Source organism: Acinonyx jubatus, chromosome A1, assembly GCF_027475565.1.
Source record: "Acinonyx jubatus isolate Ajub_Pintada_27869175 chromosome A1, VMU_Ajub_asm_v1.0, whole genome shotgun sequence".
Classification (NCBI taxonomy): domain Eukaryota; kingdom Metazoa; phylum Chordata; class Mammalia; order Carnivora; family Felidae; genus Acinonyx; species Acinonyx jubatus.
Genome location: NC_069380.1, coordinates 134,651,282 through 134,676,833, shown reverse-complemented (window position 1 = coordinate 134,676,833; position 25,552 = coordinate 134,651,282). Strand labels below are relative to the sequence as shown.

Sequence of the window (25,552 nt, the reverse complement as noted above, 5' to 3'; positions counted from 1 at the left end):
AGTCTATAACATCATTATAGTAAAAATAACAATTTCTTAAGGCTTTTGCACTATTTGACATAATATCCCTAACCTCAAGCAGACAAAACAATGTAGGCGGCCCATATACATAGCTCTTTGATGATGTGACCAAATTCAATATAAAAATTCTATCTGGAGAAATGACTAGACTGCCCTTTAGGAAAATTTCTACAAATATTTCTCTCAGCCAAATTTTTTGACCAGCTAAGATTTTGCCAATATCCACTTCAGAAGTCCAGGATTATATTATGTTCAGGACTAAAGTTTCCCATTTGTCTTTCTCTACAGAGAAAACAAAATGGGAAGAGAAAAAAGAGTGAAAGAGATTGAGAGTTCTTGTACCTAAAAATTCATTATATAAGCAAAAAAGCAACTCTCCACGTGTCCTAAGTGGGAATGAGGGGAAAGGATATTCTTTATTCTTACAAGATCAAAAAAATATCCTTCACAGCAAGTGTATCAGATAAAAGATTAATTCTTCCAGGTATACCATATTTTTATGGAAGGAAGAAAGCTGTAGGTGAAAAACTGACAAGTTTTGGTTAATTAAACATTAATATCTTTCAGTTATTAATAAAAACACAACCGAAATAGTATAAAATAACTTTTATTTACGTAATTTATACCTATAGAACATAACTGCTTTCTTTAGAACAAGAAAATTTACAAATGACAGATATTGCTTTTTGTCAAAAACTCCTTCAAGCAAGAGAGTATACACATGGTCACTTCTATTTCAAATAATATGGTCAACAGTAGATATTCATAATTTTTTCTGTGCCTCAATCATTTACCAACAATTAGGCTTTTAAACCATCATGTTGATTGCTTGCTAAGACCTAAGTTTTCAGGAGGAAAAGTCAAGAAAACAAAACCATTATTCATACCTCTTTTAAGATTTATACAATTCTTCACAACATCATCTTTACATGAATCAGATTAAATATAGGTGTCACTAATTCTTTCCACTTTGTAAGGTAAAGACACTGATTACGTTTTCTCATTTTCCCAGATTAGTTTTAAGGATATAATAGTAGGACAATTTAGCTGGCTGACTTGATTCTCTAACACAATGAATGCCCAAAGATAAAATTATTTCTTATACAGTAAGAAATTATATCTTCCATAAAACCAATTCATTATAGATGTACAAGACAGATGTTAGCAAAGTTAAAAAATAAATATTACACAAGGGATAAAATAATAGTTTAACTGTGGCAACTTAACACTGAAACTAACATTAACTGAATGAAAGAAACTTTCAGAATATGAGACTTTAAAAAATTTTATAAAAACAGGGCATTAAAATGGCAATGTGATTTAATACCATGATTTTTTTGTGACATCTTAATCACACAAAATAAATTAATGCATACCTATTGAGAATTTCCACTCAGATTTATAGATCCTCCTTTATGACAAAAAAGTTAAATTGTAAATTTCACTGTAAAGCAATGAATAAGCTGTTATTGTTGAGCCATATCCGATTTTACTAATGAACTCAAAAATTGGCCACAATTTTTTTCAATATACAGTTATCTAGACATTAAAATATTTTCCCAGCTGAAATACTGATCATTTTGTAATGCAACCAATCAACACAGTTTTAACTGTGATGCACAACTCATAACTTCAATGATGAATATTTCATAGATAAGATACAGATGTCAGCACCTTAAGGTATGAAAATTGCTGTCTAACGTAGGGGTCAAACTAAAAGCCCAATCCAGCCATGTCAATCACTTAAGTGTCCCCTGGCTATTTGCACACTGAAATAGCAGAGTTTAGTAGTTGCCACAGATTCCTTCTGGCCCACAAGTTCAAAAATATTTTCTGGAAAATATTTTGACTCCTGCTCTGAGGCTTTTCAAATAGAAGATTAAATCTGCTTTTAAGAAGTTTGATTTGAACAACCACCAAAGATTTGCTTGGGTGGATAATGGAATTACATATGTAAATAACAAAATTTCAAAATTAAAAACAACCCTTAAATTAATACTGATGATAATCACTGAACAAAATCTTATTATCTTATTTTCTGCTTTAACATCACAATTATGTTCGATGCTTACAGGTCTGAGTGTTCCTTAAGCAAAATTTAATGGGGGAAAAAAAACTATCAAGAAATCAGTTTTTAAAAAAAGGAATGTGTATAAGCGTATGTGTGTGTAAAGGGGATTGAGTTTTGTATGTAAATCTCCCTCATAAATTAAGGGTTTTTCCCCCAATCAAATCCTGAGATTATCCAAGAAATAACAAAAACCAAAAATTCACAGTACAAATTCAATATACTAAACTATGAGAAAAAATGTATTCAAAACATATACTATCCAAATACTTTAGTGATATAGCTTTAAATATCTTTAAAATTAAAGAGGGAAAAGGGACAAACATAAATTTGTCAATGCCTTCTTTACCCATAATCTGAGTGGTGAAAATAATTAAAACTGAATATTCTTTTAAATAAACAATTTAAAAATAAATAAACTTTTTGATGTTTCGTCTTTATAAATAATAAGTTTAAATACTACTTACTTGTTCAATTAGGACTAATGTTACATCAACATCAATTAGAAAAATACATTATTTTCCAGTCAAATAGATGAAAATAGAAAAGTTTTTAACATTTACCATACTAAAGTGGAGTTTCACAATATGCTTTCATATACCGAGAGGCAACTGAAAAGGCCTTCAGCAAAACCAACAAAGAACAACAACAACAACAAAAAAAACCTCCCACCCCCAAAAAAAGACCCCAGAAAAAAACCTTTACAAAAGAAGTTCACTAAGTGTTAAATACAATCCACCTCTGAATACTTGGGCACTGTGATTTATACATAAACATTTATCCAAAACACTCCAGAATGTCCATGTATGTTCAGCACAGGAAGAGTAAAAATGTAAACAAGAGAAGCTTTTTCTGTCTCAGAAGCAGTCTTAATTGCTTTGTATTTCCAAAATGCTGAATCAATCAGAATGAAAGGAACCTCAGCAATGTTCTCCAATGATTATAAAAGCTTCAAATCAAGCTCAATAAATATTTAAAGTCAATCTAAAGAAAAACAGCCAGTGATGCTTTTTCTAAATACTGCTTAGGTGATATAATTGACTCTGGAAATCCTAGACTTTGAAAAAAAAAAAAAACAAAAAAGTCTTTTATTATGTTTCATCCACTTCAATAAATATATCACTAAAAAAAAATTCAGAGACTGTGGTTGGCCCCTCTTCAGGTGCCCGGGTTTGGCCAGTTTTACATTCCACTTTTGGTAAGGGACGATCATAAGAAACCTAAAAAGATTAAAAAAAATAATTAATAAGCATGCAATATAACATTTATATATTGGTAGTGGTAGTCTAAATTGATACTGCTTTTCCCTATCAGTTTAAACTACCACAAAGCAATACAGTGAGAGTTTTAAGTATGGTCATGCTCATTGACCAAATAATTTCATTTCTATGCTGTTATATTAGGGAAACAATACAAAACATAGTAAGAGTTTTATGAATAAGGTAACCTTTCAAGCCTTAGTTTTAATAAAACTGGACTCAACATAAAACAGCAGGCATGATTAGATTAATTACAGTATACACAAGGTCCATTATTTTACCCTAATTTCCACAAAAAAATTTTAATATAGAAAAAACTAACATTATCAAATCTGTAACGAAAAGTTTTAATAATCTGCATAAGAAGAGACAGACCCATGGAGCGCCTGGGTGGCTCAGTTGATTAAGCAGCCACCTTCGGCTCAGGTCATGGTCTCACGGCTTATGAGTTTGAGGCCTGCGTTGGGCTCTGTGCTGACAGTTCAGAGCCTGGAACCTGCTTCAGATTCTGTGTCTCCCTCTCTGTCCCTCCCCAACTCGTGCTCTGTCTCTCTCAAAAATAAATAAACATTAAAAAAAATTTTTTTTTTAAATAGAAAAGAATAGACCCACAAAACAGAACAGTATTCAAGGAAACATTACAAATTAAAGCAATCCTATCAAAAATTAGCATACTTAGAAATCTATGACAAATTAAGACATAGGAACAGATATATGTATCAATGAAAAAGACTAGAAATATCCCCAACACATACAGGTGGAAATTTAGTATCTGAGAAAAGTGACATTTCAAAAAAAAAAAAAAAAAGAAGGAAAATTGTATTATTTTTAAAATTATGTTGGACAACTGTATAACCATCTCAGGGGGAAAAAAAAGTCAAACCTATATCCTCAACCAAATAAATTCTAGATTAATTAAAAGATGTAAATGTAGGGGCTCCTGGGTGGCTCAGTCAGTTAAGTGTCTGACTTCAAGTCAGATCATGATCCTGAGTTCGAGCCCTGTGTCAGGGTCTGTGCTGACAGCTCAGAGCCCTGAGCCTACTTTGGATTCTGTGTCTCTCTCTCTCTGCCCCTTCCCTGCTTGCACTCTGTCTCTCTCTCAAAAATAAACATTGAAAAAAATAATCTACTCTAAAATATCATGGGAAAACACTTTCATAATCCTGGACTAAGGGAGAAGGAGTGTCTTTTTAAATGACCAGAAAGGAAGAAGCCATAAAAGGAAAGAGTGATAAATTCATCTATGTAAAAACAAAAAACATCTGCATGGCAAAAACTACATACACAAAATCAAAAGATAAAGGACATACAGGTTAAAAAAAAACAAAAAAACAATAAACAAAACAAAACCATGTACAACCTTTGTCACAAAAGGTTTTCTTTAAGAGCTTCTACAAATCAATATGAAAAAGACTAATAAACCAAACATATGAACAGATGATTCAGAGAAAACAAGTGATTCAAATACATGAAGAGGTGCTCAACTTCACTCATATATACTCATTAAATCTATGAAGAATGTCATAAGTGAAAAAAATTGATTATGTGCTAGCGTGAGGAAAAAGGCCCTCTCATATACTACTGATAAAAATAGAAACGGATATATTCGCTATGGAAGACAATCAAGTAATATCTGTCAAAAGAATGATCATTCCTTTTGATCAGCAATTTTATTTCTAGGAAGGAATTCAACCTATGGATAAAAGTGTAAAATCACTCATTTCTAAGTTAGATATTATCACATTATGTGAACTACCAAATCATTAGGAATAACCTAAATGGTTACCAGTGTGAGACCAATATTGCTCTATCGTACACGCAAACAATGGAGTATGATATAGTCATTAAAAATAATGAGGGCATTCTTGGGCACTTATTCCTCAAAAATGAACTTACATCCACACAAGAACTTGCATATGAATGTTCACAGCAGCTTTATCCATAATAGGCAAAAATTGAAAATAACCCAGATGTCCTTCAACTGGTGAAAGGATAAACATGAGAATTCTATTCAGCATTAAAAAGGAACAAATACATAAAACCATCTGGATGACTCTCTAGGGAACTATGCTGAGTGGGGAAAAAAGCTAATGCCAAAGGTATGATTCCATTTACACAACTGTATACAACATTCCACTTACATAACATTCTTTGAATGACAAATTTAATGGTGTAGAACAGGTTGCCAGAAGTTAAGGAGAGTAGAGGGAGTGCAATGGAAGTGTGTCTATAAATGGCAACACAAAGAATCTCTGCGGTGACAGAACTCTTTTGTAGCTTGACTGTGGCATTGTTATCCTGGTTGTGATAGCGTACCATACTTTTGCAAGACGTTAACATTGGGGAAAAATGGATAAAAGGTGTATGGGATCTCTGTATTGTCTTTTAAAACTGCATGTGAGTCTACAATTATCCCAAAATAAAAAGTTTAATTTAAATTAAAAAAAAAAAAAAAAAAAGATGGGGTGCCTGGGTGGGTCAGTTGGTTGAGCGTCCAACCCTTGATTTCAGCCCAGGTCATGATCTCAGTTGGTGGGATGGAGCTCTGCGATGGGCTATGCGCTGATAGTGGAGAGTGCTTGGGATTCTCTTTCTCTCTCCCTGTCTCTCTGCCTCTCCCCTACCCACGCTCTCTCTCAAAATAAACATTTTAAAAAAGAGAGAGAGACTGAGACAGAGAAGGAGTAAGCTCTTTATATACTGTTTTGCAAAGATCTTTAAGACGGACTGTTATGGTGAAAACAGCAAGGAAGAACAGTATGCTGCTATTTATGAAACAAAAAGAAGAAAAATGTTTATATTTGTGTACACATAAAACATCTCTGGAAAAGTAAACCAACAGCTGATTAACAGCATACACTTATAAAAAGGGGAAACAAGGAAGCTAAAGGACAGATGTCAGAAACTTTGTAAACTTTTTTTGTAGATTATGAATTTGAAAACCTGTAGAATATAGTACTTATTCACAAAAAATAATAAAATAGCAATTTGAGAATTAGTCTTGCCTCACTCTATACCAAAGTCAATAACCATGAACAGAGTTCATTTTAAAACTGATTACTGAACATTTTATACCTTGGGGAAAAACTCACACCCCCACTCACACTCTGTATCTCTCAAAAATAAATAAACGTAAAAAAAAATAAAAAATAAAACTTATGCATATTAAAAAACCTCCAAAATTTTATTTACTTATTTTTTTAATGGTAGAAATTTAAAGTTTTACTGACGATATATTTTACTAAAAATGAAAATTGTATTTTAAAACAGGAAGTAGGGGTGCCTGGTTGACTCACTCGGCCAAGTGTCTGATTCTTGGTTTTGGCTCAGGTCATGATCTCGTGAGTTTGAGCCCCACGTCGGGCTCCACGCCGACAGGGCTGAGCCTTGCGATTCTCTCTCTGCCTCTCTCCCGCTCTCTCTCTCAAAAATAAAGTAAAAAAAAAAAAAAACCCATGAAGTAAATGAGAGTAATGATGATACTAATAGGGGATAAACCATATAACCTGGAGGCAGCTTGGTGCTGCTGAAGTAGTTAAAAAGTATTTCAGTAAATTCTTAACCTAATTCATGGAAGCCGTGGAACTTGGGCCCTTCTGTCACTTAACCTTCTGGGCCTGTGGGAGTAATACCATCAATATCTATCTTACAAGGATGTTTGTGTAAAAAAGAAGGTATTTGACAAGAATCTTGAGTATGGTAAGTGCTCAATGAGTCATTACATTTTTACACATTGCTGGGTAACATGGTAGGAACCATGAACGTGGTGTCCAAGTGCCTGGAGTTTAGTAAATGCTGCACCTGATGAAAGTCAGCCTTTCTGTCTGCTCCCAATGTCTTCTCTCTCCACCTGTCACGGCAGTTATTGAATGTGTGAATGTGTGTTTGCTTCCCCAGTATTTGATGTCATGTCCAGACTCTGAAGGCAGTGGCTTCCAGATAATTGGCACAGAAACCAATGAACATCCTTCCCATTAATCTAATGTTGCCGACCTTGCTGCCTTAGTAGAAAGTTACAGAAATGCAAAATGTGATTCCTCTTTATGTAAAATGTGTTTAGAATTCATCATAAAAAACCTCCAAAATTTTAAAAAATAAATGAATTTGAAAAAATTACTTGAAGCAAAGAGCTAAAGGTACGTGGCTTTGTTACCTAAGGATCTGACATAAACTGGTAAGCAAACCACTAAGATCCCAAAAGCTATAAATAAGCAAAATATAGGAACAAAACAGGAAGAAAAAAAAAAAAAAGAGCAAGAGAGAGAGAGAGAAAATGTAGTAAATGTATGGGAAACAACCAAGCCACTAATAACTAAAGAAATGCAAATTAAACAAATGAAATGTCATTTCTACCCTCTACCGTTACATAAATTAGAAAAAATTTACTTTGAAGAGTAAGATCTAATGCTGGCAAGAATGTAATTTAACTGGCATAGCTACATTGCTGGTAATTATAATAACTGTTCTCCAAAGAAATTTGGCAATAATAAAGACTCATAAAATATTAGTCTCAGAAAATAATTCTAGGAAATATAAAACATTTAAAAATTTTTTAAAGATGGTTTTTATAAAAGTACTCCTTTTGAGGCTCATGCTATCCAATAGCTTTCCTGTGTTGAGTTCATAAGTAACCAACCCCAGTATTCTTCCAAAGTTTTTGATACAAGTTCATGTATTTTTCCATCCCAGTAGTTGCCATATGAACAGCTTCAGAATATAGAGAAATGAAACATACAAATTCTAATCTTACCACTTCTTGAATTTTTTAAATTTTTTTTAATGTTTATTTATTTTTGAGAGAAATAGAGTGCCGGGGAGGGACAGAGAAAGAGGGGAACAGAGGATCCAAAGCAGGCTCCGTGCTGACAGCAGCAAGACTGAAGGGGGCTCAAACACACGAACGGTGGGATCATGACCTGAGCCAAAGTCAGATGTTCAACTGACTGAGCCACCCAGCCACCGCACCATTGCTTGAATTCTCATGGGTGCCAGGACATTTCCCCAAAAGCAAACAGAATGAAACTACTGCTTTGTTTTGCTTCCACAGGTTAAAAAACTTCTTTGCATTAAAGGAATATCAGTTAAGTGTCCATTTATGACTAGCTTAATAGATCTGTACTAAAGGAGCTGTAACTTAATTCAACACCTACCTTCTTTCCCTTATAATGAGGTATGACGGGGAGGAGATGGACAAGCGATGCTCTGACATAATTTCTGACATCCAAAAGAAAATAACAATTGCCATGTTCTTCCTAGTTGAGTCTGATATCTAACCCATTCTATACAAATAATAAAATATGACAGTTATCACATACCTGAGCTGGTGAACTGCCAATATTCTCCGATTCGGTATTAACAACAACACTTGGAGATGGAAGCAGATCAGAGGACTCTTGGGTTTTTTTCTGGCTTTCATTGAGTGGATTTGATCTTTTCAAATTCTGTCTTAGTGTAGGTATAAAAGGCTTTAGGCGTTTCTTATTATAAACATGAGTAGGTTCATCAGACTCCAAACTATTCTTTGAACATATTAAAGACAAAAATCCCAGGGGTCTTCTGCCAGGTCTAGAAATGCAAATGTAAGCATATTCAAAGATATCCAGGAAGACACATTCTTAATACCAACTTCTTTTCTTTAATGCTAAAATGGCACATGTGATATACCACCTTAGTGGCATCAGCACATCTACTAAGTGTCATTATTATTCTGATCATTATTTATTCCATCATACCAGTAGCTACCTATGCAGATTTTCTACCTAAAAGTTAGTATCAGCATCTAAAGGTAAGCTCTTGTTATACAGAAGGCTGTATTTGTCTGGAGTCTTGCAAAAATGTTGATATTACTGAATTTTCTTTGACAAAACTCCTCCCCTTTACATTACTGACAGAGGAATATGTTTATAAAACATCATCCTTAGTACTGGACTTAGTCTTTATGTTATATTTGTTGTGTAGAGGTTACATTTGTCCTTTGAGAGACAGAAATGGAAAGGAGCATTTGTTAAAGAGCTTCTCATGGTACCTGGATAATGGGGTTTTTGAAGCTGCTGTGGTGCTACCCATTTGTTCAGACTTTGAAGCAGCACCAGTTCCCTCTTCCTTATCAGAGACAATCATCTCATTCTGAGGTAACTGAGGTGTACTCGTTTCTGCATGCGTGTCTATTATTTCATCAAGAGACTGAGATCCTATACACTGCAAAGTTGGTTCAAGTTGCTCTTTCTGAGGTTCTGGAGTTGTATGTGTGCTTCCTGAGGTAGGGAAGGTATCTTGTCCCTTGTAAGACTCCCCTTCAAAAAACAAAGACAAATGGTAAGCATCCATCTTGAAATTTATATATCCAGTTGAACTGCAATATTTGAAGGAAAAAAATCAGGACATTCTATCATAAACCTACCCTAATAAGAGTAAGCTAAATTATAAGTTAATATATAAGTTATCGGGACTGTTAAGAATTGTAACTGGTACAAAGCTACGGTAACAGTTTCTGTATTCGGATACAAAATAGTCATATCAACCTATTTTTACCTAGAAAAGCTTTCTCTGTATATATATATATACATATATATATATGTATATATATATATACACACACACACACATATATATATATACACATATATATGTGTGTGTGTGTGTATATATATATATACATTTATCTTTTCTAATCTCTGGGTAAACCTAAGGAACCATAAAAACTCCTTTATGCTCAGCTTTGTAATTCCTGAAATATAGTTGTTAAGCTTTTACAGGAAATTCTGTAGCCATATGGTTTTCTGTTATTACAGGATGAAAGTAGCTTATGTCTACGAAAGTGCCAAATCCAAGATCTCAGCTAAGAAGAAAAACTTCTAATAATAAAAGCAAAATCCTTAGAGAAAGTAAGCAAGACTCTTCTTCAATTCCAAATTTGAATAGATGCATCAAAAATATCCAAAAATAACAAAATGTAATCACATTAAAATTTATTTCACTCACCTGTTTCCTCAACACTTACTTCCTCTGAACACCCCTGTTTTAAAAAAAAAATTACAAAAAAAAATTGAATCCATGTATCAAGTCAATCTTTCTATTTTTTTCTTTAATGTTTATTTTGAGACAGTGTTCATAAATGGCAGAGAGGCGGAGAGAGAAGGAGAGAGAAAATCCCAAGCAGGCTCTGCACTGTCAGCACAACGCCCACCATGGGCGTTCAATCTCACCAACCATGAGATCGTGACCTGAGTCAAAATTAAGAGTCAGATACTGAACCCCCGAGGTGCCTCCCACCCTCTTTTCTAACTAAAGAAAGTAGGTATCTCCCAGAAAGCTCGAGGGTAAAAGATGGCTTATGGAAACTCTACCAAACACTTATAAAAAAGACACTGCTCCTATTCTTTCAACTGTTTTAGAGCACAGTGAAAGAGGGAAAGTTTCCAAATGCTTTTTATAAATCAAGGCTAATATTGATTCAAATTAACCAGTACAAAAATATCAGATGAAATGGTATAAACATAATTCAGCAACACATCAAGAGACTAACATAATAATCAAGCAGAGTTTATTTCAGGAATGCAAAGATGATTCAATATATGAAATCTAATATAATTCAACAGAACTGAGGAGAAAAATACTATCATCATCTCTGTTTGTAGCGAAAGTGTCCAATAATATTCATACTTGGAAAAAACTTTACATTGAATAAAAAGACATTTTCTTAACACCATAAACTATAATTACTACAATTCAAAAACCAGCATCTCACTTCATAAACACTGGAAATATTCCCATTTAAGTCAGGAGTAAGAAAAATGTATCTACTATCAAGACTATTTTATGACCTTTTTTTAAAAATTATACTAGCCAATATAGTTAGAAAAGAGAAGGAAACTAAAGGTATATAAAGTAGATGAGAAGAATTAAAATTTTATTTGCAGATAATATGACTTTACTTAGAACAACAGAAACAAAAGAAAAATTACTGTATACGATGAGGGGAATTTAGTAAGCTCTCCGGATAGAAAAGAATTCAACGATAATAGCAACAAAAGATAAAATTCTTAGGTATAACCTAATAAGAAATGGAGAATTTAAATGAAGAGGAGATGAAAATACCACTAAAAGACATAAAAGAATAATTAAACAAATGAAAAGACATACCATGTTTTTGGATAAAGAAAAAAATTCAACATCACAATTACGACATCAATTTTCCCTATCTTAAGTGCTCAAGTTAATATGATCCTAAAACAAGCATCAATAGGATTTTTTAAAGCTCTGAACAAGCTAATTATAAAACTAATATAGACTTTAAATCATCAAAATTCTAAAAGAAAACACAGGCAGCAACCTCTTTGACATTAGCCGTAGCAACTTCTTACTAGACACAATGCTATGGGCAAGGGAACAAAAACAAAAATGAACTATTGGGATCTCATCAAGATAAAAAGCTTCTGCATGAAGGAAACAATCAACAAAACTAAAAGGCAGCCTATGGAATGGGAGAAGATAATTTCAAGTAACATATCTGATAAAAGGTAATATGCCAGAATCTATGAAGAATATATCAAACTCAACACCCAAAAAATGAACAATCCAGTTAAGAAATGGGCAGAAGACATGAATAGAAATTTGTCCAAAGAAGACACCCAGATACCTAACAGACACATGAAATGATGCTCAACATAACTCATCATCATGGAATTACAAATCAAAACCATGACGAGATACCCACCTCACACCTACCAGTAGGGCTATAATTAACGCAGTAAACAACAGATGTTGATGAGGTTGCAGAGAAAGGGGAACCCTCTTACACTGCTGGTGGGAATGCAAACTAGGGCAGCCACTCTGGAAAACAGTGTGGAGGTTCCTCAAAAATTTAAAACTAGAACTACTGCACAACTTAGCAAGTGTACTACTAGGCATTTACACAAAGGATACATACAGATTCAAAGGGGTACATGCGCCCCAATATTTACAGCACCATTATCAACAATAGCCAAACTATGCAAAGAGCCCATATGTCCATCGACTGAAGAAGTGTATTATGCTAAGCGAGATAAGTCAGAGGAAGAAAAATACTGTACAATTTCACTCATATGTAGAATTTAAAAAACAAAACAGATGAACATATGGGAAGGTAAAAACAGAGAGAGGGAAGCAAACCATAAGAGACTCTTTATGAAGAAGAACAAACAGAGGGTTGACGGAGGGAGGTTGGGGGGGGGGGGATTGGCTAAATGGGTATTAAGGAGGGCACTTTTTGAGATGAGCACTGAGTGTTTTATTTAAGTGATGAACCACTAAATTCTACTCCCAAAACCAGTATTACACTATACGTTAACTAAAATTTAAGTAAAATTTTGAAAAAAAACCAAACTTTAGAATATATACACACTTGAAAAGAAATATATACAAACTTGAATATAGAATATATAGAATATAGGATATATACAAACTTGAAAAGAAAAAATAAGAAAGTAGGGGCACCTGAGTGACTCAGTCTGTTAAACCCCCGACTTTGGCTCAGGTCATAATCTCACTGCTCTTAAGTTCAAGCCCGGTGTCGGGCTCTGGGGCTCTGTGCTGACAGCTCAGAGCCTGGGGCCTGCTTGAGATTCTGTGTCTCCCTCTCTTTCTGTGTCTGTCTCTCTCTCTCTCTTCCTCTCTCTGCCCCTCCCCTGCTCGTGTGCTATCTCTCTCAAAAATAAATAAACTTAAAAAAAAAAAAAAAAAGGAAAGAAAAGAAAAGAAAAAAATAAAGCGATGTGGGAGGAGAGGGAAACCTTCCATTTAAGACAGTAAAGCATTTAAAAACTAGAGTTTTTATATAAACAGAGTTTTATATATAAAACAGTGGGATACTGGCCCAAGAATAAATAGGTGAATCTAAAAGTAGAAGAAAAGAAAGTTTAGGAATATACACAAATACATATGGGATTTAATATGTGATAAGAATGGAATTTTAAATCAGTGGAGAAAAGATAAATTATTCAAAAAACAGTGCTGAGACAACTAGGCAGGCACCTGGGGAAAATGAAGTTGGTTTCACTCTCCTAACACCAAAATAAATTCTAAACAAATCAGTAATATTAACTCTAAGAATTTCTACTAAGTCTCAAAGTGGACTTTCAATATCTATCTAACACAGTCCCTAGAAGCCATACATAAAAATACTGATAAATATGATTACAGAAAAATTAAAATTGTTTGCATGTCTATCTGAATGCAGTATGTGTATTCCAGAATTTACAATTATGACATTTTTTAAGCAATTTTTCATTGTTAAAAAGCTGAAAACAAAGGTCAAAAAACAAAAATCATGAAAAAAAAAGAAAAATCACAAATAAGTCCGAGACATTATACTGTTCTTATACAGTCACATCAACGTACATCTATCATTTTTAAATGGCATAATATAAACTGGTGGCCTGGCTTTGCACATAGCAATGTACTATGATCCTTTCCCCAAGTCATTAAATATACTTTTGAACAAAACAATGTCTGTAAGAAATGATGATAAATTGATGAAACTGGGTGACTGGTACATGGGGAGGCATTATACTACCCTGTCTACCTTTTTAAATGCTTGAAAATTTTCATATTAAAAAGTCAGGGGCACCTGGTTGGTTCAATCAGTAGAGCATGTGAATCTTGATCTCAGGGTTGATAAGTCTGAGCCCCATGTTGGGTGTTAAGGATGACTAGAAAATAAAATCTTAAAAAAAAAAAAAGAAAAATTCAACCAAAAAATTGTCTGCAAGGGAAGAAAACTCAAAAAGTAGAGTCAAAAGACACACTGGGAAAAAATATTTGCAACTCATTCATGGACATACATTACACAGAGTTCCTCCAAATCTGTAGGAAAAAGATCAACAATGCAATTTAAAAATGGCTAAAGAATATAGAATCATTTCACAGAGAAAAGAATACAAATGGCTCTAAGCATATGAAACATGTTCAACCTTACTTGTAATAAGAGAAATGAAAAACATTCTAGGATACCATCTTCCACCTATCAGATATAAAGGAATACATTGCCTCTGTTGTCCGCTATCTAAGGATGATTGGTCTTCAACTGTCCCATTGAGAATATAGATTCTAAATTAACTTTTCCAAAGTGTAGCTACATAGTGAGATAAATTATCATGAGTATCAGAAACAAAAACAAGAGGGTGCCAAGAAACCTTTAACATAGTGGCTGGTGATCAAATGTGCATAGTGTCTTCAGGCTTCCCTGAGGTAGTGATGATGGAGGCTAAAGAAGTGTGTATGTCTGGCAAGGCAATGTTTCATATAGAGGAGATAATAAAACAAATGCCCTGGGATATGAAGAAGTATGATGCATTCAAGAACCTGAAAGACGGCCAATATAGTCAGAGAGTAAGGGAGAGACAAACACAAGGTGAGGCCAGAGACAGAAATGGACCAGACAAATAGAGGGCCTTCGAGGTCCTGGGTCTTCTTCCTAAGAGCAATGGATAGCTTTAAGCATTATGATCCTGGTAGTGATGATATTACTGTAATAATTTTACACAATAGGAAACTCATTCACAGAGATGACCTATTTTGACTCAGGTCCCACAGCTGTTAAATGGTAGAGGCAAGATCCAGATCTACAGGAGGCTTTTGGCCTTATTTTTAGCCAATGACACACAACTGGGAATGGGTTTCCTGATGAATGTCCATCAATTTTCACCTAGAACTGGTTAAAAGTGATTATCTAAAACCAGTTTTAGCTGGGTTATTTATGGTGAAAACTATTAGAACTATCTTTATTTAAAGAGTTTAAAGGAAACAAATGGATCCGTTGTAATATGGCCATCTTATGTGCTTGATAATTCTATCTTACCTCAGAGGTATAATTTTGACAATCATCTCTTGAAGTGAGTGAACTTTTTTTGGCAGGAGGAACATGGTCACTTTCATCAAGCGTACAATGAAATCTCTTCCTAGTTATAAGATCCAAATTAGCAGGAAGCTTTTCAGAATCCTCTCTTCCAGAATCAGATATACACATGGCATCCTGACCAACTGAAGTTACTGGAAAACTCATACTGCATAGGAAATGCATACATGTTAAATCAGCAAATTAGAAGTTACTTAATGAGGTTAAAGGCTCAGCTATCCTGATGACAGCTGCCAAAAAACTTTCAAGTAACTAATATTTACATGGCCAAGCTCACAAAAATGTTAGTTTTGACGTCTATTCGTATTTAAAAACTCACAACTCTATAAAACTCACAAATTCTCTAATACTGAATTAAATCTAAGGTACAAAAATAGTGTTTTCTTTGTCTGTAAAGTTAAAATTTCAATCTAAAATCCTTCTTCCTTTTTTTAAGTAGGAGCCAGCGTGGAGCCAAATGCAGGGCTTCAACTCACATCCCTGAGATCAAGACCTGAGGTGAGATCAAAAGTCGGATGCTTAACTGACTGAGCCACCCAGGCACCCCTAAAATCCCTCTTCCAAATATGAAAGGCTTCACCATCTAATGCTACTTGACCATTAAGTGCCTTAACCAATGACCGTTAAAATACAAAAATTCTATAGAAAAGAATTAACATTAAAAACATACAAAAATGTCATCTCTCTGTACTATTTTTGCAACTTCTATGAATGTATTTATTTCAGAATTTAAAATATATATGCTTACAAAGTAGCCACACCTTTAACAGATGGCATTTTATAACCCAAACTGCTACATTTTTTTTAGCTTTCAAAATACTTAAGATACGAAACAAGTTTCATACAAAAGTATTACACACTTAAATGACAGCTTTATCAGATATAAAATCAATGATATCTTCTCTAACTTATCACATAATTACTAAATAAGGACAAATACAAATAATGTTGGTGAATGGCTTATTCAGTCAATACTATCTGAGTAATAAAGCACCTTTCCTCCTAGCAAAAATAGTTTAGCTTCTGGGTGCTATATGGAAGTGCTGAATCACCATACACCTGAAACTATACTGTATGTTAAATAACGGGAATTTAAACAAAAACTTAAAAGAAAACAGTTGAGGTCATTCATTACCTCATGTCACTCCTTTCTTCTGTATTCACGGACTTGATCAATATGGGCGCTGGCAGTAAAGGGTTTGGCATTAACTGGGCAGTGGTATCAGTATATTCTTCTATGGCATTGGTTGGGATTTCCACCAGAGTTAAAATGAATGCTTGTTCATCTTCACCACCTTGATGTACGTTAGCAACTAGATTCACTATCAAAGTTTAAAAGTTAGTAATGAACAGCTGAACCATGAAACAACGGAAAATCATTAATTTATTACATTTCTAAAGTCTCAAGACAACTTATACACAAGAATAAAAAGTAAATTACACCCACAAAAATAAAAAGGAATTTCAGAAAGGATAAAGATGGTTCACTATAGAGGAGATGTATAATTCTGAATAAAAAAACTTACACCTAAAATACTTCAAGTGTTTGGGACACATGGATGGCTCAGTTAAGCATCTGACTTCAGCTCTGGACATGATCTCACAGTTCGTGAGTTCAAGCCCCACATCAGACTAGCTACTGTCAGCACAGAGCCCACTTCGGATCCTCTGTGTTCCTCTCTCTCTGCCCCTCCCCCAATCATGCTCTCTCTCTCTCTCAAAAATAAATAAACCATTAAAAAAATACTTCATATTTTAAGGCCATTGCAGACTTAAAAACTGTTTTAGTTTTTTTCATAATCAAATGGGATATGGAAGTAAAAGCCATACTATTCAGTTTGATGATGCTTTATCAAAGCAGATTATCATACCTGTTAAATCTTGAGAATTGATTACATTCTCCTGTTGAACTTCTGGCATACTACTTGGTGTACACTAAAAAAAATTTAATTAAAATTCAATAATGAGATCAACCAAATTTTAGTTTTAAAAAGCTTTCCAGACAATTGGATACAGGAAGAGTGACTGCTTCAAAATTCAACTATTTAACCATATATAATTTTCCAAATGTTTTGAAACCAGTAGTACCAGTAACTTTTGATTCCTTTAAATAAACATACATATACACAAAGAAATTCCCAGTAAATTGTTAAATATGAGAATTTCATCATATTATTTTTGAAGCAACAGGAAAGAGAGATTCAAATCCTTCAACCTTCTCTCTTTCCCCACTATAATAGCAGCCATTGTGCTATTAGACGACATCTGAATGGAAGCAAAATGTTTTCTTGCCTCCAACACAGCTCCTTCCAATCTGTTTTCCACAAAACTGCCAACAACGTAATCTCTAAAATACAATTCTTACTATAATTCTCTACTGCTTAAAATCTTAAAACTTAAACGTTTTGTAACCACCAATGTCAATAATTGATTCAGGTAAGCATCAATTGATACTAAAACTACTAGGTAGAAGTCTGTTGGGTGTCATGTGAAAAATTACTAACACCATGTGGAAAAGATGCTGTTATATGGAGAAATCTAGCAGGCACCATTCTAGCCAAGTAATTAGTCAACATCATCAATAATGGGACAAGCTGACATTACATGTCTAATAAAGGTATACAAAAGGAAGAACACGTTACCTAGGTAATAATCATGCCAAAAAATATTTAACCTGAATCTAATAATAGGGAACAACAACAAAAACCCCGATTGTGAATTAGCCTGGAATGTCAAATTCACAAAAGAGGAAAAAGGGCAGGAGGGCTACTCTAGATTAAAAGAGAATAAGGAGGGGTGCCTGGGTGGCTCAGTCAGTTAAGCATCTGACTCTTGATTTCAGCTCAAGTCATGACCTCACGGTTATGAGATCCAGTCCCACATCAGGCTCTGCACTGACAGCATGGAGCCCGCTTGGGATTCTTTTTCTTCCTCTCCCCTGTCCCTCCTGCACATGTGCGCACAGGTGCACATGCTCTCTCTCTCTCTCAAAAAAAAAAAAAAAAAAGGATAAGGAGAGAGGTGCCTGGGAGGCTTAGTCAGTTAAGCGTCCTCCAACTCTCGATTTCAGCTCAGATCATGATCTCATAGTTCATGGGATCGAACTCCATGTTTGGCTCTGTCTGCACTGACATCAAGGAGCCTACTTGGAATTCTCTGTCTTCGTCTCTCTCTGCCCCTCCCCTGCTCTATCAAAATAAATAAATAAACACTGAAAGACAGTGAGAGAATAAGGAGAATCACAACTAAATGCAATGTGAGAGCGTTGACTGGAACTATGTATTACATATTGTTATTAAATCAATATTAGATAGTATGGTAATACTGAGTATGACAAGAGTATCATTTCTCTATAAGAAACATCCTCGTTCATATCAGATATAAGCTGCAGTATTTATGGGTGAAGTCTCACATCTGCAACTTTCAAATGGTTCAGTTTTTTAAAAGTATGTATCTATAGAGATGGAGAACAAGACAGAGAAAAAGCAAATGAAGCAAAATGTTTATAACTAATGAATCTAAGTAAAGATTCTATGTAAGAATTCTATGTAAGATCTTTGAAACTTTTCAACAAGCTTGAAATTATTTCAAAATATGAAGTAAAAACAAACATGTTGGGGGGGTAGGGAAAATCCCTTAACTTTGGATATAATCCAAACTCCTTAACAAGCCATAAAAATTTCTTTTTATGATCTGTTCCCAGGCTGCCAACCTCACTCTAACTACTTCTTCATTTATATTCCACTCATAACTAATTATAGTCCCTGAATATGACATGCTGTTTCACACCTGTTCTTTACACATGTTCCTCTCCCTTTAACTGGCTAATTCACACCCGTTCTTCTAGATCCAGGATTTTTTTTTTCTTGTAAGTTTATTTATTTATTTTGAGACCAGGGGCCAGAGGGAGGGAGTGGGAGATAATCCCAAGCCGGCTCAGCACTATCAGCATGGAGCAGAATGTGGGGCTTGAACTCACAAACCACAAGATCATGACCTGAGCTGAAATCAAGAGTCAGACACTTACCAACTAAGCCACCCACGTGGATTCTTTCAGTCCCAGCTACACATTAGAATAACTTAAGAACCTTTAACAGCAACAAAAAAACAAAATCCTGCAAATGCCTACACCTTATTTCCAGATACTGATTTTACTGGATTGGATTGAGGACCACTCCTTTAAGAGTCTTATGCAACTTGCTTTCATAGCACCCATCAGAGCCTAAGCATTCACTCATATGAGTCCCATAACTTTGTCTGTCCAATATCTCACACAGCAATGAACATATAATAATATCTCAAGGAAACACCTGCAATGTATTTCTCAGACTCAGAGGCCAGCAAGCAAGAGGTAAATAGTCTGTATACAAAACACTTCCTTTTTCCAAATTTTTATGGCAAAGCTATGTATTGGCTATTTTATCTATGCTCCAAAGACTAAAAATACACTTAATAAAAAAATATATCACAATACATTCTTGCGAAGACAAAACTATAGGGAAAGAAAACAGATCAGTGATCACCAAGTAGTGGGGGTGGTAAAAGGGGGTGACTAAAAAAGGGCCCTGGGAAATGTGGGGAATGATGGAACCGTTCATGTGTTCACACAACTATATATGTTTGCCAAAACTTGCAGAAGTGCACATAAAGGGTGAAGGTTATTCTATGTAAATTACACCTTAATTTTTTTTTAAGTGGGGAATACACACCCAGCCCCCCCCATGATATATTTTACATTCTTTTACCTCTGACACATTAAGTGTAAGCACAGTGTCTCCATTAGAGTCCTCTCTCTCGGGCTCTTTGATACAACTCTCACTGAGACCCATATCTGAACCAAGCGTATGGGGCTTTGTTTCAGAGCAAACAATTGGATCAACTGAAAATAACTGAACCTTTTGAGATTCCTCTTCTTGATCATCATTTCTGAAAGAGAAATTAGTATATATTAGAGCTTCAGAGTATGTATTACAGTTTTGAATGTGAAACCAAGTGGACAACCACAGAGTAATGTTTAGAGCTAAATGAGTCAAAGATTATTTAATGGTGTCCAAATTTTTAAAATACATTTAATGCAACAGAACCCCCCCTTTCGCCAATCAAATTCCTAAAGCTATAGCTAATTACTGTAGCTGAAAGAGAATATAAACAAAATTCCGGAATCTCCTCCCTCTTACCTTTCAGTTAGGTTTGCTTCTTGAGAAATAGTCATCTCTTCAATACCATGTTCACATGCCAAGATGTTCTGCTCCTTATTCAGTGCTGTTGTAAGTGATTCAAATTTTTTATCTTGTAATTCCTCCATTGCTTCAGAACCATTTTTCTCAGTTTCTTAAACAAAAAACAAACTTAAGATACAGTCCAAAACAGTACAGCTAAAACCTCCACATTAGAAATATGTTCTCTCCTCAAAGACAGATCAGTATATAGCAACTCTTCCAAATTTCTCTTAATCCAAAAATTAAGCTTATTCACATGGCAGAAGAGTGATCCTGGCCAGTGAGATTTTTGAAACAGAGGATTAATGAATGCTACACTACACATTTTTCACTCGTGGTTGTCACAGCAATTTTAGGTCCACCCTATGATGACAGCAATATAATCACAAACCCACATACAAAAGAAGTTTAGAGGTGGGTACATACGAGGTCTAGCTCCACCTTGGGGGAAATGTTGGGGAGGGAGCTGCTCCACAAAGAAGAATAAAATGACTTCTATATAAAAGAGTTACGTTCAAATCCCTATCAAAATACCAACAGCATTTTTCACAAAACTAGACCAAATAATACTAAAATTTCTATGGAATCACACGACTGAATAGTCAAAGCAATCTTGAGAAAGAAAGACAAAGGTGGAGGTATCATATTCCCACATCTCAAGATATACTACAAAGCTGTAATTATCAAAACCGTATGGTCTGGCCCACACACAAAAAAGTAGATGAATGGAAGACAACAGAGAGTCTAGAAATAAATCCACATTTATATGGTCCATTTATGACAAAGGCAGCAAGAATATACAATGGGGAAAAGACAGCCTCTTCAATAAATGTTACTGAGAAAACTGGACAGCTGCATACAAAAGAATGAAACTGGACCACTTTCTACTATACACAAAAATAAACTCAGGATGTAGAGAAAAAGGAATCTTTGTGTACTAGTGGTGGGAATGTAAACTGATACAGGCATGATGGAAAACAGTATGGATATTGCTCTAAAAATTAAATTTAGAATTACCATATCATTCAATAAATTCCATTAGTAGGTATTCAAAGAAAATGAAAACACTAATTCAAAGGATATGTGCAGCAACTCTATGTTTACTGCAGCACTGTTTACAAAAGCCAAGATACCGAAGTAACCTAAGTGTCCATCAATACATGGACAGATAAGATGTGGCATGCACACACAACAGAATGTTACACAGCCATTAAAGGACGACACGGGGGGGCGCCTGGGTGGCTCAGTCGATTAAGTGGCCGACTTCGGCTCAGGTCATGATCTCACAGTCCGTGAGTTCGAGCCCCACATCAGTCTCTGTGCTGACAGCTCAGAGCCTGGAGCCTGCTTCACATTCTGTGTCTCCCTCTCTCTCTGACCCGCCCCCCGTTCATGCTCTGTCTCTCTCTGTCTCAAAAATAAATAAACATTAAAAAAAATTAAAAAAAAAAAAAAAGGACGACACCAGGCCATCTGCGACAACGTGGACAGATCTAGAGGGTATTATGCTAAGTGAAATAAGTCAGACTGAGAGAGACAAACAACAAATGATTTCACTCATCTATGGAATCTTTAAAAAGCCAATGAATAAACAAAGAGCATAATCAGACCTATAAATACCAAGTAAAAATTGATGCCAGAGGGAAGTAGGTGGATGGGCAAAGTGGATGAAGGGGAGTGGGAGATACAGGCTTCCAATTATGGAATGAATAAATCATGGGAATAAAAGGCACAGCATAAGGAATATAATCAATGGTACTGTAATTGTACTGTATGGTGAGAGATGGTAGGTATGCTTCTGGAGAGCAGAACACGATGTACAAACTTGTTGAATCACTACGTACTACGACTGGAACTAATGTCTGTGTGTCAACCACAGTCAAAAAATTTTTAGGGGCACCTGGGTGGCTCAGTCAGTTAAGCATCCGACTTAGACTCAGGTCATGATCTCACGGTTCATGAGTTCAAGCCCCATGTCAGGCTTTGTGCTGACAGGACAGAACCTGCTTGAGATTCTGTCTCCTTCTCTCTCTGCCCCTCCTCTGCTCACGTTCTCTCTCAAAAATAAACAAACATTTTAAAAAAATTTTTTTAGGGGCCCCTGGGTGGCTCAGTCAGTTAACTGTCTGACTTCAGCTCAGGTCATGATCTCACAGTTCATGGGTTTGAGCCCCGCTTCAGGCTCTGTACTGACAGCTCAGAGCCCGGATCCTGCTTCGGATTCTGTGTCTGTTTCTCACCCTCTCTCTGTCTCTCTCTGTCTCTCTCTGTCTCTCTCTGTCTCTCTCTCTGCTCCTCCCCCACTTGCACTCTCTCAAAAATAAACATTAAAAAAAAATTTAATAAAACATTAAACATTTTTAAATAAAAATAAAATAAATAAATAAATAAGTAAGGTAACCTCACCCTGCATACTGAAACAGCTTCTGGGTATTCCTGAACCCAGAGTAAGTAATGAATTAACTAACTGAACCATAGGCACTGCTGGTTGAAAGGAAATACCAAAAACCAGGAACCCCCAAACAGGGAAAAGATGTTGCTAACCATCCAGATCTTCTACCTATAGGATTTTATACAATCGAGACAGCTTACTGCATGCAGTTTTTCCTGCTCTCACTAGCACCTAAAGGGGTTGGGCCTTTGGTAGGGAGGGGAGGTGGAAAAAGAAGTGGCAGTAGGATTCAACATGTACATCACAAAGTAGTAAGGCCATTAAAAAAATAAAAGAGCCCTATGTGACCCTATAGACAGATTTTTTTCAATACACTAATCTTTAAAAAGAATGCTACCATATAAAGAACTCTTAATATTAAAAAGAGAAAAATCCCATGGGGCACGGTGGCTTAGTTGGTTAAGCATCTGATTTCGGCTCAGGTCATGATCTCAGTTTGTGAGTTCGAGACCCATATCCGGCTCTCCACTCTCAGAGCACAGCCTACTTCAGATCCTCTCTCTATGTGCCCCTCCCCTGCTCACATTCTCTCTCTCAAAAAATAAACATTAAAAAAAAAAAAAAGATTTTAAAAAGACAAATATCCCAATTTAAAAATGAGCACAGATCTGAATAGACATGTCTCTAAAAAAAAGATACATAAATAAGCACATGAAAAGATACTCAATATCATTGGTCATCAAGTAAACACAAATCAAAACTACAATGAGATACTACTTCACGATAACTAGAATATCTAATAACAAGGGTCTGAGAGAATAGAAACTGAAACCCTCACAGAATATTGGTGAAAATACAAAATGTTGGGGTGTGTGGCTGGCTCAGTCAGTAGAGCATGTAAGTCTTGATCTTGGGGGTTACAAGTTCAAGCCCCATGTTGGGGGCAGAGATTACTTAAAAATAAAACAAAAAATCTAAAATAAGCAAAAAAATTTAAAAATGCTGCTACCACTTTTGAAACAGTTTGGCTGTTTCTCAAAAGGTTAAACATAGAACTACCATATTATCCAGCAATTCTACTTGTAGATGTAAATCCAAGTGAAATGAAAACATATGTCCACACAAAAATTTATACATGAATGTTCTTAGCAGCGTTACTTACAAGAGCCAAAAAACAGAAAACAATCCAAAAGCCCAACAACAGATAAATGAATAAACAAAATGTAATATAGCTATACAATGGAATACTTGACAAGAAAAAGAAATGAAGTATTTGACGTATACTACAACATAGATGAACTGTGAAAACATGCTAAGTAAAAGACATCGACACAAAAGACCACTTATGTGATTCCACTCATACAAAACATCAAAACTAAGCAAATCTACAGAGACAGAAAAAGATTAGTGATTGCCTAGAACTTGGGGAAATGGGAGTGCCTGCTAACAGTGATGGTTACATAACTTGGTGAATATATGAAAACCACTGAATTGTACCCTTCAAAGGGTTTAACTGTATTACATAGAATTATCTCAGTAAAATTGTTTTTTTCCTAAGGGCTGAACACTATATATGATATAGTATGCTTAGATTTTTATTCTTTCTGAAAGGAATATACATGTGTTTATGTACATATATGTGTATACATATGTGGATGCACGTATGTACACACACACAGCCTCACATTTAGATGCATGTGTGTATAATACACTCCTGGAAGTCTACAAACTTAATGGCAGTTTACCACTACAAGTGAGATTAGGGGACTGGGAACCAAGGAAGAAGTTTTTTAAATTTTGTACCTTATAGACACGGTCTTATTTTTTTGCCACATTCATGTATATCTGCCTTTAAAAATGTTTATTTGATTATTCCATGTGCACACATACAAAAAATGTCTGATCAAATACATACAGTTGACCCTTGAATAACATGGGGGGATCAGGGTATAAACCTCCCATGCAGTCAAAAATCCGCATATTAACTACTGACTTCCAAAAAACCTAACTACTAATAGTCTACTGTTGACCAGATGCTTTATCAGTAACATAAATGGTCAATTAACATATTTTGTATATGTATTATATACCAAATTCTTACAATAAAACTAGAATAAAATATTAAGAAAATCCTAAGGAAGAGAAAATATATTTATAGTACTATACTGTTTATCAAAAAATCCATGTATAGTAGACCTATGCAATTCAAACCTGTGTTAGTAAGGGTCATCTATAGAGCAAATGGTAATAATTACTGAAGCCAGTTGATGGGTTTATTGGTATTTATTTTATAAGTCATTCTACTTTTTGAAACTTTTTAATAGTAAATTAAAATAATTTTAACAACCAAATATTCTACTTGAAATGTTAATGCAAATTCTCCTATAAAAGTAATTTTGTAGCTGTTTAAGGGAAACACATTTACCTCTTTGACTTTCTACTACTTCTCCTTGGCTTGCAAACAAATTGGGAACTTCCTGATGAACGCCAAACCTGCTGGTCCTTAAAGTCTTAAGATTTGGCTTAGGCTTGGCAAATCTACTTCTCATTCTCAACTTACTGGGCACATCAGAGGTTGTATTCCTAGAAAAAGAAAGATGGGAAGAGAGAGAAATTCATCAACTGTGTCAGAATTAGCTCTCTCACCTTCTTCACTACTCTTATATAGTTACGTGCCACCTTCTCAGGTGCCACAAT

The 25,552-nt window shown here is 35.0% G+C and overlaps 1 protein-coding gene across 9 annotated transcripts in view; it reads right to left on the bottom strand.

Annotated features, from left to right (window-relative positions):
- The window catches only part of BDP1 (B double prime 1, subunit of RNA polymerase III transcription initiation factor IIIB), a 94,768-nt gene that overhangs the window by 6,630 nt on the left and 62,586 nt on the right, over positions 1–25,552 (bottom strand). For 2 of the 9 annotated variants that reach the window (XM_053223713.1, XM_027040364.2), the window contains exons 30-39: positions 25,281–25,438; positions 20,422–20,575; positions 19,990–20,170; positions 17,116–17,179; positions 16,380–16,566; positions 15,188–15,392; positions 10,333–10,366; positions 9,377–9,644; positions 8,667–8,916; positions 613–3,309 (exon numbers count right to left, since the gene is read on the bottom strand). In XM_053223713.1, coding sequence (XP_053079688.1) covers positions 3,181–3,309; positions 8,667–8,916; positions 9,377–9,644; positions 10,333–10,366; positions 15,188–15,392; positions 16,380–16,566; positions 17,116–17,179; positions 19,990–20,170; positions 20,422–20,575; positions 25,281–25,438 — 1,630 coding nt within the window. In that variant the 3' untranslated portion in view covers positions 613–3,180. Of the gene's footprint in view, positions 1–612; positions 3,310–4,436; positions 5,333–6,546; positions 7,353–8,666; positions 8,917–9,376; positions 9,645–10,332; positions 10,367–15,187; positions 15,393–16,379; positions 16,567–17,115; positions 17,180–19,989; positions 20,171–20,421; positions 20,576–25,280; positions 25,439–25,552 lie in introns of those variants that run through there. The other 7 variants (XM_053223718.1, XM_027040381.2, XM_053223721.1 and 4 more) reach the window with 6 other exon arrangements.